The 15171-nt window shown below is 37.0% G+C and overlaps 1 protein-coding gene across 2 annotated transcripts in view; it reads right to left on the reverse strand.

The window, feature by feature from the left end:
• The window catches only part of LOC121315787 (sodium/calcium exchanger 1-like), a 169168-nt gene extending 156430 nt beyond the window's left edge, over positions 1-12738 (reverse strand). For both annotated transcript variants that reach the window (XM_041250197.1, XM_041250196.1), the window contains exons 1-2: positions 12322-12738; positions 5477-7325 (exon numbers count right to left, since the gene is read on the reverse strand). In XM_041250197.1, the coding sequence (XP_041106131.1) occupies positions 5477-7287 (1811 nt within the window). In that variant the 5' untranslated portion in view covers positions 7288-7325; positions 12322-12738. The remainder of the gene's footprint in view (positions 1-5476; positions 7326-12321) is intronic.
• Positions 12739-15171: the final 2433 nt, after the last annotated feature.

A 15171-nucleotide genomic window follows, 5' to 3' on the forward strand; every position in this document is an offset into this window, starting at 1 on the left:
TTGACTTCTGACGCTGTAGCTCTGGGTGGCTGCATGGTGAGTCTGCACTGTGTAAAAAAGCGGGCGGCTAATGGCACATGCTTCGGAGGACAGTGTGTGATTGTCTTTGCTCCCCCCGGGTGGTAGCATTGAGCCAAGCCTAAAAATAACTGGACACTAAATTGGGGAGAAAATAAAAAAAAAAACTAATTGACGACTACTAAATAAATAAAAATAAATAATAGAGAACTAATTTGACAATTAGCTTCCTTACAATACACGTTGTTACAGTACAGTTTTCTTTGCACAACCATTCAGAGTGGCTTGCAAGGCCTTTCTGTTTTCAAGATTAGTTTACCTTTGCTTCCATAAAAAACAGACACAAATGAAAAGGTCAATCAAAATTGTATGCAATTTGTCTATTTCTGTTGGAAGTACTGCTTGTAATTGAATTGCTATAGAATGACCTACCAACTCAACATACACTGAACAAAAATGTAAACGCAACATGCAACAATTTCAAAGATTTTTACTGAGTTAGAGTTCAAATAAGGAAATCAGTCTATTGAAATAAATTCATTAGGCCCTAATCTATGAATTTCACATGACTGGGAATACAGATATGCATCTATTGGTCACAGATACCTTAAAAAAAAAAAAAAAAGGTAGGGACGTGGATCAGAAAACCAGTCAGTATCTGGTGTGACCACCATTTGCCTCATGCAGCGCGACACATCTCCTTCGCATAGAGTTGATCAGGCTGTTGATTGTGGCCTGTAGAATGTTGTCCCACTCCTCTTCAATGGCTGTGTGAAGTTGCTGGATATTGGCGGGAACGCTGTTGTACATGTCGATCCAGAGCATCCAAAACATGCTCAATGGGTGGCATGTCTGGTGAGCATGCAGACCATGGAAGAAGTGGGCCATTTTCAGCTTCCAGGAATTGTGTACAGATCCTTGCGAAATGGGGCCGTGCATTATCATGCTGAAACATGAGGTGATGGCGGTGGATGAATGGCATGACAATGGGCCTCAGGATCTCGTCACAGTATCTCTGTGCATTCAAATTGCCATCGATAAAATGCAATTGTGTTCGTTGTCCATAGCTTATGCCTGCCCATGAAATAACCCCACCGCCACCATGGGGCACTCTGTTCACAACGTTGACATCAGCAAACCGCTCACCCACACGACGCCATACACGCTGTCTGCCATCTGCCCGGTACAGTTGAAACCAGGATTCATCCGTGAAGAGCACACTTCTCCCAAGTGTCAGTGGCAATCGAAGGTGAGCATTTGCCCACTGAAGTCGGTTACGACGCCGAACTGCAGTCAAGACCCTGGTGAAGACGACGAGCACGCAGATGAGCTTCCCTGAGACAGTTTCTGACAGTTTGTGCAGAAATTCTTCGGTTGTGCAAACCCAGTTTCAGCAGCTGTCTGAGTGGCTGGTCTCAGACGATCCCACAGGTGAAGAAGCTGGATGTGGAGGTCCTGGGCTGGCGTGGTTACACGTGGTCTGCTGTTGTGAGGCCGGTTGGACGCACTGCCAAATTCTCTAAAACGACGTTGGAGGCGGCTTATGGTAGAGAAATGAACATTCAATTCTCTGGCAACAGCTCTGGTGGACATTCCTGCAGTCAGCATGCCAATTGCACGCTCCCTCAAAACTTGAGACATCTGTGGCATTGTGTTGTGTGGCAAAACTGCACATTTTAGAGTGGCCTTTTATTGTCACCAGCACAAGGTGCACCTGTGTAATAATCATGCTGTTTAATCAGCTTCTTAATATGCCTCACCTGTCAGGTGGATGGATTATCTTGGCAAAGGAGAAATGCTCACTAACAGGGATGTAAACACATTTGTGAACATAAATTGGGAGAAATAATCTTTTTATGCATATGGAAAATTTATTGGATCTTTTATTTCAGCTCATGAAACATAGAACCAACACTTTATATGTTGTGCTTATATTTTTGTTCAGTGTATAATCTAAAGCAGCCCACATGTGTCTTCTTTATTTTAATCTGCATTTAAACATAAATACATCTGCAGTTCTTATTACTTCAACCCTATGTCATAAAATACTACAAAAAGGATGCCCTTATTTTGAGCAATAAATTGCCACCTGACCATGGGCACTTATTAACATATATATTGTTTCACACATGTGGTCTGTTTTGACCTCATTCAATATCCTATCCGAACTGAATAGCCAAACTCAGGAAGTGCTGTTGAAACAGGCTCAAATGTTTGACTGTTCTTGACATCTGGAAGGGTATTAAAACCTTGTGTCTACTTAAAAATCCTTTGAGTTTGGGTGTTATTATTGGGATTAATTAAACTCAAGCACGTGGAAAATTAAAATAACACATGAAATCATACTGGACTACTAACTCACATTTTTAGGTTGCTATTTTTAGGTTGCTTATTTTTAATACATTTTACACCAGAGAACAAAAGTAGAATAATAACTCAAGTTTTTATTGTACATATTTGCATGTAAGCAAATTAATTAATTAATACATAAATGAATACATAATTGTAACTTTTAAATGGAATTTAAATTGGTCTGGCTAAACTGAATACTAGAAGCAAGCAAGTTATAAACAGATTAAAAGTATATGATGCCATCAAGACCCGTTTAAAAAAAAAAAAAAAAAAAAATTAGCTATTTTAAAATGTCAATAATTTGGTCAATAATCTATAGATTGGGTGTTTATAATTGTCTCTGATGTCATTGCAGCCCCGTCGCTGTAACAAGGCACATGAGTACACTCCACTGTACAGTACCAGACTGCCTCTGCGTGAAACCGCTTTGTTGAGTCCAGAGTCAACAGCAAAAACAACAACTGACACATGAAGGAAGACTAAAGCACAGTGCGGTGCAGTGTGCGTTTCTCCCACACTTTTAACTCTGTGACCCGAGTATAAGCAAATAAAACCTCCTACGCTAGTAGAGCAAAACAAGGCTCACTACATTAGTATTTTTCTGAATACGCAACACAGTAAATCTGTTTCCATTCAAAATAATGGATAAATATGTATTCAGCTTCAATAAAGGTGTTATGAACTCCCTACTGTATCTCCACACCTCGTGCCAATAAACAATTACATTGTTATTCAGGAACCAATAATGTATCCATGCCAGGCAAACAATCTCTCCCTTGCACAAGGTTCTTGGGTGTCAAGAGTGATGCAGAGAGTTTTAATAGCATGCTGCACACTTTTCTACATGCTACTATAGCAGCTTTGTTTAAGTCTACCAAATTATACTAGGATCACAGCACAATGAAAACTATGGAAGACTGTGCTGAATAATACAGACTGGTGGAAAGTCCTGTTTACAACATCTTTAATCTACTGAAAAACAGAACTATTTTTAATTGAAAAAACAAAGTCACTGACAAAGCTTAAAATAGTGCATACCAAATAACTGATGGAAATATCAGAGGATCAGCTGATGCTCCAGAAAGATGTACAAGCAGAAGACAAAGGGAAGTTTCACAACATTGCAGTCTCACTTGTTTTCCCATGTAGCACTGCTGGGAAATACTATACCGCATGGCTGAACGAAAGCATGTTACAATGGAATCAGTGAATACAGAGCAAGGTGGTTAAAACACCACACTTACTCTGCAACCCATGCATACTCATTCCCTGTGTATGAAGCAATGCTTATATTACATATCCAGTGTGCTGCGCTATAAATTATAATCCTGTAACCTGTTTAATAGATGTGTCTGTCATCGTCAATGATGCTGGTTGGTTAGAATAACCCCATTACAATCCTCCTGTCAGTAAATACAGTACACAATCAGTTAGTTTTCCCTGATATGATCATTTTGAAGTTAACGATCACAAAGCTTGGGTGCCATTTTCAATCCTCGTCTATAAAGAAACCCCTTGATTTTATCAGTTTGACCGATTATTTATGAATCTTAGTTCTTGATGACATATGCTTCTTTCATCAGTGTTGCAGGCCTCTTAACAGTGTCTTCAAACCATTTGCAGAAGTACACGATTAAATACTGAAAGTTACTGGACTCACAGCAACATGCGGTTAATGTAAACAGCGTCATTAAAAGTAAGGGACACAACCCTTCGTTTTGTCACTCATTTAAACCCCTCAATTGTCCCAAGAGTGCAAGGGTGCAAAAAGAAAATGGGGGAGATGGTCACATATTTACCCTCCAAGCCTGGAAGAGGGGTTTTAACAAAGGGTTTCAAGAGCATGTGCTAAAATACCTACTGCCAGTATTTTTATGGAGACAAACTGCCATGGCTAATTTGATGAGCTTAAAGAGATAGCGTTATTGAATGCTTTATACTCTTAACCACAAAGTCACATGTTTTATTAATGTGATATATTTTATGTAAAACCCCAGTACCCCAATGCAATCTAATCCCTGTACAATACCTTCATTGAAACCTGTATAGATGTTTTATGTGTACAGCAAACTGAGATTTAAATGTGCATTGACTTTCCAGATGAAAAATTACAGTGTATGTTTAATTAAAATAGTTTCTACACAACAGCGATAAATGACTTCTTGCATTCTCCTAGCTTCGACCAAAACTAGTCTCCCCCGAAACACAAATGTATACTGTCACTCTTAGGTCATATATGTATTTCTACTGCAACTTCATTTTTATATTTATTATGATGTAAAAACCTACAGAATATATGATGTATAACCTTGCATTACACATCTGTCAAAAAACATCTGCCTACAGACCAAGAAGCACAAAATAGCTGAATTGTTACCTGAACAAAAACTCACAGCAGATTGTGCGGGCTGACAAAAATACATTTTTTGGCAGAGAAGGTATAAGCCTTTATTGTATAAAAAATGCTGTTTTTAATTGTGTCAATCTAGATCTTACGAGTGTGACAACACATAGAACTATGTGTTTGTAATTATTTTATTGCAATACCTAGATGTATGACTATACTTTAAATCAGAGCAGAACTAAATGAGAGAGTAGAAAGAATGAAAACAGAGAACAAAATGAGGGGAAAAAATACAAAAATAAATCATGTAGGGTTTGTTATTATCTTCCACAAGCATCAATGCTTTGGTCATACCTAGCACAAAAGTAAAATAAAATAAAAATTAAATAATAATAATAATAATAAATAAGCATTGACAGGAAATTGTTAAACAAATCAAAACCAAAATCCATTAAACACATGCAGGTTTTTTTTTGCTTTGTTTTTTTGTTTTTTATCATCCACTGAATGCAATTCCCCATGTTCCTCATTTTGTTTCATAGTGTAGTTTCATCAGAAGTAATATGCAGAATTTTTTTTTAAATTGTCTTCCACAAAAGCCTAACATAATTCATGCATTAATTGATGTCACTAATTCCTAATAACTGGCAACTTTAATTCACTAATTCTTGTGGGATGTATTTAAAATTTTGTATAAACTGATTGCACCAGCATGTTTTTAATGGCCAATCGGCTAGATAAATGAAAGTGAAATGTACTTACAATATCTCATCATTCTGGAACTCCAGCTCTCCGTGGGTATCTTCAAAATCCTCTCCACCACCTCTGGCTGTACCTTCTGTGGTCTTGTAGGGGACAACAACTACCCCACGTGCTCCAGAGGTTCTCAGAACCTTCACTTCTATGGTACCTATGCTCTCGCTCACATGCATCACGGGGTCCTCGAATGTAAAGATGCCAGCGTGGTCGTCATCAAAGATGGTCACAGTTGCAGTTGAAGGCATGCCCAGGCATGCAAGCGTTTCAACATGATTTGTGTCTGGATTGTTTTCAGCTGCATTCTCCAAATGCACCTTGACATTGCTAAGGTGGACCAAGAAGTTCTCGTCCTCTTCAAAAATGTCATCATCAATGATACCCACTTTAATTTCTTTCTGTGTCTCGCCTGGTTTGAAGACAAGGGTCCCTTCAGTGAACTCGTAATCTGAACCCGCATTAGCTGATCCATCCTCCGTTCTGAATTCCAAGGACACAGTGTTGGTCAAATCACCACCTCGTCTAACAACATTTAGAGACACAGTCCCACAGTTTTCAAGACACTGGTACGCACCTGGGTCAAAGAAAATCTTAGTCACAGGATCATTTTCTACTACTTCCGGTCGAACTTCTTGCATGCTGACAGCTTTTCTTGCTTGATCTGCAGCATGCTTCTTCAGGATATTCCCAGCACCAGTCATCAGCCTTGTGGCCTGAATACGATAAAAGGCACGGCTTTTTTGTTGTTGGCTTAGGACCTGGTAGTTGGCTAGCTCTATCAGTTGCTCCACTTCCTTTTCTGGGTGCTTTTGCTTTAGTTCTTTTAGGATTCTTGCCATATCTCTCCTGGTTTCCTCTTCATCTAGGTCTTTGTCATCTACTTCCAGAGCTAGGGTTCCATCTAGGAAATCCGCAGCATGGGAGTTCAACATTTTGCCATCCATCTCAATGTCTACCTTTGATGGTAGTGGCCGGTCACCTTCAGTTTCAATGATCACCCCCCTTTGTTTCCCTGCTCTGTACCGCTTATAGACATACTTGTAGAACAAGAGCCTCCTGTCTGCAACCCAAGCAAACAAAACAAAAACGGGGAAGAAAAACAAAGTAAGTAGGCCTTCCCAGACTTGGACGATGCCGGGAGAAATTACATCCAGGATCAGATACAGCCAGGTGTACGCAAAGATGCTCCAAGTTGCTGTGACAAAGAACACCCTCAAATGTTTAACCTTCCTATGTTCTCCATCTGGGACTACATAGACACAGATACCTATAATTACAAACATATTGAAGGCAGCACTTCCTACAATTGTGCTCGGCCCAAGATCTCCAGCTTCAAAATTGTGGCCACACACTTCAATGACTGACAGTAGAATTTCAGGAGCTGAAGAACCCAATGCCATTAGGGTTAAATTGGACACAGTCTCATTCCAAATCCGTACTGTTGTGGTGGAGGTTTCCCCATTGGGTTTCTTAATGGTTATCTCCTTCTCCTGAGAGGTGATGACCTCAATAGACGCCATGAAACGATCAGCGATGATGGAGACCCCTAGGAACATATAAACCATAGCCACAAAGTAGACAGTAGCTCTTGCAACTTTGTCCCCAATAGACGGGTTCTGGGGTTCCCACACTGGCAAGATCACGCCTTCTTTACAATCATATGTTCCAGTGCATGACCTTGTTTTATTACTCATATAAGTATTTTCGCCATTATTGCTTTCTGCGGTCACATGCTGAATCTTGAAGAGCAAAACTGCTATAACAATTCCTAACTGAAAGCTAATGGAAAACAAGGACAATCCCCTTTGACGATGCATGATGTCTGTTAATGATCAGCAACCAGATCTTCCCAAACCTGTGTACAAAAAATAAAATTTAAAAAATGATTGTTTGTGACAGAGAATTCATTAATTACACACCTAAACTTAGGGTCACTAGTTTATACACTAAAATATGGAAACACAAACCAAATGTATTTAAATGTTAGTTAATTCAGCTTTTCTAAACCTACTAGACCACTGCCTAAATCTGCTTACAGGATTTGTTAATGTTATCATGTATAAGAGGAACAGTACCCTCATTATAATTACTCTATACAAATGTAATCTGATAAGACTGCCTATTAGGGACTGTAATAACAATTTACCAGCTTTCTTTTATACTGCAATGTAAGTTGCATGTAAGGCATCCCTGCTTTTTGTATAAATTGTGTTGCTAATTCTATCTACCTCACTTCAACCAACAGTGGCACATCTTCTTGCTGATAATGGTTTTGATTTTATCTAACATGTTAGAGATGTTTACATTTCTTGCAGGGGGCTTGTCTTACAACATGGAAGATTAATTAATGGGAAACATAAAGATTATTATGTCCTGGGTAATCTGTCTAGAAACAGAGCACCTAAGGATGATCTTAGAACATCTCTATCTATAAAGTTAATATGTAGGAACTACATTTACAGTACAGTATATAGAGTACTCATACAGTTATCTTTGCAGAATATTTTAAATACAGTGGTATAATGCATGTATGCACTGGTTCTCAGATTGTATCTGAAAAAGCACCATAAGCGTTAAACATGTTACACTACACATAACACAGTCTATCATCAAGCAATCTCTGTTCCTCCTAATACCAAATCACAGTCACTATCTATCTGAAGATTTGAATACAAATATTATTAGAAACAATTAGTCTCTGCGAAATGTAACCACATGCTTCCATTTGTAATTACAACTTTGCCAAAGAGAAATGTTTGTAGCAGTTTTAAAGAATGCAATATTCAACCATTTCAACAGTACTGGTAGTTGTTATATATATATATATAGGTGGGAAAAGCAATTAACACAAGGTGAGTTCCACCTTGAAAAGTGTGTACATGTAATAGCTTTGGTTATTAATGGATATTTGCATGTATTTGACAGGAATGTCAAGTACAAAATAAATATGAAAATGAGGGGACTGCTGTGGATTTGGTGTGGTATTAACTAATCCCCAGGTCAAATGATTAACTAATCCCCAGGTCAAGATTCTGTAGCCATGTGGCAAAAAGTTTTGTCATCTGACAAAAGTAAAATGGAACTTTTTGGCCTAAATGCAAAGCATTATGTTTGGTGCAAAACCAACGCAGTGCATCACCCAAAGTACACCATCCCTACTGTGAAGCATGGTGGTGGCAGCATCATGCTATGGGGATGTTTCTCATCGGCACGGACTGGGGAGCTTGTCAGGATAGAGGGGAAAATGAATAGAGCAAAGTACAGAGAAGTCCTTAAGGAAAGCCTGCTGCTGCCTACAAGAAAGCTGAAACTGGGACGGAAGTTCATCTTTCAGCACGACAACGACCCAAAGCACACAGCCAAAGCTACACTGGAGTGGCTAAGGAACAAAAAGGCAAATGTCCTTGAGTGGCCCAGCCAGAGCCCAAACCTAAATCCAATCGAAAATTTGTGTCATGACTTAAAGATTGCTACCCATCAATGCTCCCCGAGGAACTTGACAGAGCTTGAACGGTTTTGAGAGAAGAATGGTCAAATATTGGCAAATCTAGGTGTGCAAAGTTGGTAGAGACCTATCCCAACAGACTCACAGCTGTAATTGCTGCCAAAAGTGCTTCCACCAACTATTAACTCAGGAGGGGGGATGGAGACTTATCCAATTATGATCTTTCAGTTTTGTATTTTTAATATATAATTTTTTTCTCAATAAAAACTTTTTTCCCCTTAACAGTGTGGAGTATGGTGTGTAGATAAGTGGGAAAAAGATCCTCATTTAAATGTATGAAACTCTGAGGCACTGACACAACAAAATGTGAAAAAAGTTCAAGGGGGTGTAGACTTTCTATAGGCACTATATATATATATATATATATATATATATATATATATATATATATATATATATATATATATATATATATATATATATATATATATAGTACATGGTGTTCGTACATATTATTATTATAATTATCATTAATATTCATTAATATTTAATTGCTGCACCGTCAGACGTGACGTGATTCTCTGCACTAAACGAAGAGGCATGTGATTGCTCACAACTGTTGAGTAGCACAGTTCATGTGAACACTCAGAATTTAATATATATTTTTTTTAATAAAAAAAGCAACCAGAATAATATTCTACTCACAGTTTATCGTTGGATTTAATGAGGCATCAAGTCTGTTCTGCTGCACACAACTTGGCTATCCTATTGTGGTCTTCAGGTATTTAAAAAAAAATCCAAACACCGCTCTTTTGAGACATATTTATTGCTGGTTGATCGCACATTACACAGCACTAGGAAAATGACTGTCTCTGTGTTCTTGCATCATTAGTATAGTAACCACGCCTGACCAAACATTAAAGTATGTGCTGGAAGAAATTCAAGCATGAATATCGGTGTGCATTATTGGCTAAAATAACTTATAATTGTTGCCATGCCGATAGGCTACCAATTATTGGTGCATCCCTAATATATATATATATATATATATATATATATATATATATATATATATATATATATATATATATATATATATATATATATATATATATGTATATATATATATATATATATATATATATATATATATATATTGGAGTTGACTTGTGCGATTAATGCGTTCAATTTTTGGGAGATTAATTTTTTTAACGCACATTAATCACACTCCTGTTTTGTCCCTCTTATCGAACAGGATTGAATGAGTGTAGTCAGGGTTTCAATATAATATTAGTCACGGAACCGCATTATGTAGCAAAGCACTCAAACTGAAGGACTTGTGAATGGGACGTTTATTTTTTCTGACGGTACAGAAAGAGGGATACTTATTTACTGTCAAAGTGAGTTCCAGTATCACAGAAGTGCAGCTCGATTGCTATACCACCTGCATTCTAAACATGCTTTCCATTCTCAAAGTGTTGTTCTGCTACAGTAACAATATAACAACAAATGAAGCCCGTCAGTTTAGACAGAGTACTCTTTTAGAAATTCAGGATAGCTGCAAACCCATGAATCAAACTATAACCAGTGCTGTTGGATAGCTACCAACCTTAGACCTGGTAACATTGTAGGTTTGTTTTATTTCAATAACCACATGTATTTTAAACAATATTATTTACAATTATGGAGGATATGACCCTTACTTAGTGATTTTTTTTTTTTAAAGCAATTTCAAGTTATTATTAAAATATTTTTTTTTATTATTATATTATTATTATTATATATATTATTATTATTATTTATATTTATTTTAATGCAATTAAAACCATCATTTTGGTAGTTAAAGTAAATGCAGTATTTACGTGTTTAGCAACTCCATTGTGGTTTAGCAGTAAATTCAAAACAATTTGTTACAACAATGCTAAATTGTAAATAAATCTAAAAACTATAGATAATATATAATATTATAATAATAATAATAATAATAATAATAATAATAATAATAATAATAATAATAATAATAATAATAAATTTTTTTTAATTAAAAAAAATATAAGCTCAGGATTAATCGCAAAAATGTTTGAACTTGATAGCCCGTATATATATATATATATATATATATATATATATATATATAATATAATATAATATAATATATATATATATATTTATATAATATATATATTGGCATCCGAAGAACTTGATGTTTCATTGACCTTGACCTTTCTTAGGCTTTGACATCAAATGCATTTTTCTCAGGACAGGATAAAATACAAAAACAATATAGAATCAAATACATATTTTAGGAAAATAACTTTAATACATTAACATGTAGTGTAGTACATGTAGTTGGGTGTATAAGTGCATTATTTAAATAACTGATCTAATAGCATTTAAAGTGGAACACAGGCAGCGGTCTACATGGCTATTAAACCTTAATAAAAAAAAAAAAATGCTATATCAAAGCCATCACTTATTACAGAACACACAATGCAGATGATAACACAGTGTTTAATGTGAGTTATGTTGAAATACCCTCACTTCGGATCTGAGAACTGCAATACAGTGTATGCTCGAAGGAAAAACCGGTTTACCATGAGTGCTATACCCAAGGAACATAATTTCAAACCATTTTACGCATTCGAAGAAGAGACTGCCATAATTAATTGAAACTACTGTATACCACAAAGGTATAGTACCCTATACGGAGAGCTACCTGTAAGCAAGTCGCGTTGTAACGCGTTTCTGTACAATGTAGAAATCAAAGCCCGACAGCGTGCGATTAGCACTTTTGCTTTTTATTTTATCAAACGAACCTGCCAAATGCACAAATAGACCGAGATCCAATCTTACAACTGTCCTTGTGCTAGTACTACTGCCATGGGTAAAATAAATACAACCTAACAAATAGCTGCTCCATCAAATAGCATGCCCCTTACTACTAGTTGGAAAGAGGTAGAAACAATGATCCGTTCGTTTACTTGTTACATGCAGTAAAGCTTCAACTGATTGCAAAAATAATAAATAAATAAATAAATAGATGTCAAGTCTGACCAAACTGGGTAACAATTTTAAAACGTCTTTATGTAATGTGGCTACCACTTGTTCATCTGAAGTGAAACAGCCTGTTCGTTCAAACACTGCTTTTATAAAGTCTATTGCAATTCCTTCTCCGCAATAGGAATCGACCAGTTATGGCACACAATAATAATATTAGAAAAAGAAAGAAAAAAAAAAAACCTTAAAACGCATCAACATCTAAATAGAAACCTTACAGGGGGTAATAACAAGTTCAAAGGGGAAGCTAAAAGCTTATACAAAGGAACTCTCTTTTTCCGGCTTCACATTATTTCTAAGTATCCAAGTAAAATCATGTACTGCACTTAAGATTTAAACAGCATCATACCTTATTTTCCAAAATGTTAGCGAGTTTCAGCTAGAATCAGTAGTAGTAGTAGACCGCTGCTCGAGATCGGCTTGCCTTTTATACGCTGCAATCAGGAAGAACTTTGCTTCACAATATCGAAAAAAACGAAATCTATTCAGATTCCTATGCAGATCAGCGTTTCCACTACCTGCATTTAAAAAGCAGATAACTGACAGTATCTGTGAAAGTGCGATTCTGGGGTCAATATGGAATGGTGAGAATATTCTTTCTCATTCTTTTCCTTGCAACTGCTCAATGCTGGACTCTGCTGATGGAGATCCAGTAAGAGAGTTGAGCGAGAGTGTGTGTAGTGCGCTAGACTGAGTACCCGGCTCTCTGACTCTGCCAGCTGTCTGCTGTTAGAATATTTTCCGATTTCCGATGTTCACAGGCACTGAGGAGAAAGAGAGAGACCAGATTTGCAATGCATCATGGCTCTTTGCCAGTGCTCTTATCAACGTCCAGACCCTCCCACCTAAAATGATCTCAGAATAAAAAGGTTTAACTCCCCTACCTCGTTATAGCTACATATGTTCCATTACATTTTACTCGACCTGTCTAGAATAATATAGAATACAACGTATTTAATCCCTTGATATAACTATGTAGACGGGTAGGAGGCTGTGTGGTCGAGTGGTTAAAGAAAAGGGGCTTGTAACCAAGCAGTCTCTGGTTCAAATCCCGGTTCATTCACTGTTTGACCCTGCGCAACTCACTAACCTCCTTGTGCTCTGTCTTTCTGGTGAGACGTTGATGCATAGTTCACCCATCCTAGCCTCTGTAAGACGCCTTGGATAAAGGCATCTGCAAAGTAATAATAATAATGTACACTAGACTGTTCATTGTTGTTTTTTTGTGTTTGTTTTTTTTTAATAGTTGTTAGATGGACCAAGTTTAAGTTGCTTTGGTTTTAATGGACAAGCAACACTAAATTCCATATGCTGGACTGTTTTTTGTTTTTACTTCTCCTTTTTCTTTTTCTTAAACAATTGCATTTAAGTTTCAAAATAGTCTATCTACGCCATGTGACAAACCTGTGTGTACAGTGTAAGACAGTTATTATCCACACTCAACCTGTGTAACGTGTCCATAGACTTTACTGTACGCAATGCGTTCAGCAGTTTTTCAATGATGTTCCCTATTTTGCTGACACAATAGAATAAGTAAGACATAAACCACAACCGGCCCTGAGGTTCTCATGATATATACTACGCCTGGCTAGTATGATATTATCCCATGATATTAACCACCCCAAAAGTGGTATATATCATCGGAACCGCATGGCCCGAAGTGGTTTATACCACTTATAACACGGCTACCTGACATTTGGGGGAATTAAAATAATGAAAATAACTAAAACACATTTTAAATTAAGACAAAACCAGAAACGTATATTGTGTATACATCCGCAGTGTAATATAGTACCACATTTAATTACATTTATTGTTCACATGTTAAAAACAAATTGCATGTCTCTGTTTATTGTGATTTTATAAAATGTTCAAAAGTGGCATCTTGAAACTAGAGGATTGAGCACAAGATACTACTGGTTTAGGGCATGTTATTTGAGTGAGTTGTTTTCATTGTATCTATGCAGCTATCCAATCACGTTAACCTTCAATCATATGATGCGGTATGAGTCATGTGTTTTTCAGGTTTTACCAGCAGTGTCACGGAGGCTGGTGTTATTAACTAGCCTGTCACTAAAAAGCGAAAAACACAGTGTAGGGTACCGAACACAGTGGGGGAATGTATTCAATGGCTGTGTTACAAAGGCATTTTGTAAATTGTGTAAAAAAAAAAAAAAAAAAAAAGAGCAATGCATCACGGATGCAATATTATTATTATTATTATTATTATTATTATTATTATTATTATTATTATTATTATTATTATTGACTGTGAATTGAAGCTTGCACAAGTAATCGAAGCTCAAACATAAAACTGAATTTCACCATGAGCTGCAAGGAGTTCTACAGTTTGTGCATGGCCAAGTCATGCAGTTAGGATTAGGGTTAAAATTACGATTTCACTGACATTTAGCGGACCTGTTTAAACATAGTTAATATTTCATAGCACTATAAAAGCCCAAAAATTATGGTACTTGCTTCCTTACTAAAACAGGGTTCTGTCATTTGTTAAAAGGCAAGCATGCCACTGGCTTTTCCTATTTCATGTATTTCAGACTCTGCTCAGCCCTCCAAGCCTATGGGGTGCCATGGGACACAGAGTTACCTATCCACCCTGTAACTGATATACTTGCCTCAATAGTCACCACAAGAGGCTTAATATCCTCTTTATATAACTTTTTCCTTTCGTCCAGTACTAGCCCCCTTCCAGTTACCACTAAATGGGACAGAGAGCTGGATAAACTGGGCGGCAGTCCTAATTGGGAGGTTGTATGGGGCAATATCTTTTCATCCTCAAAAAATCTAGCACATCAGTTAATTCACTTTAAATTAGTGCATAGAATACATGCAACACCATACCGGCGATATCAGATGAAGATCACTCCAGACCCTCCCTGTCATAAATGCACTCAGGGAGTAACTAGTACATACTTACATATGTTCTGGGAATGTCCTTGTGGCAGGCTGGCGAGTGGATAGAGGCCCAGAGACAGTCTGCAGTTCAAAAAAATAACAATTTTATTATAAACAAAAATAAAGTGCACAAGGGCAAAATAACAGATACTCAAACACAAATAAAGCAAAAACAAAACTCACAAAAATAAAGTTTCCAGGCTGGGCAATGCCTTCACTGGATTTAGAAAATTCAAAAACCACAAAACAAACACCAACCTGCTTCCTCAGCTCCCTCCTCCCAAAT

The sequence above is a fragment of the Polyodon spathula genome, chromosome 5 (genome assembly GCF_017654505.1).
Source record: "Polyodon spathula isolate WHYD16114869_AA chromosome 5, ASM1765450v1, whole genome shotgun sequence".
In the NCBI taxonomy this organism is placed as follows: Eukaryota; Metazoa; Chordata; class Actinopteri; order Acipenseriformes; family Polyodontidae; genus Polyodon; species Polyodon spathula.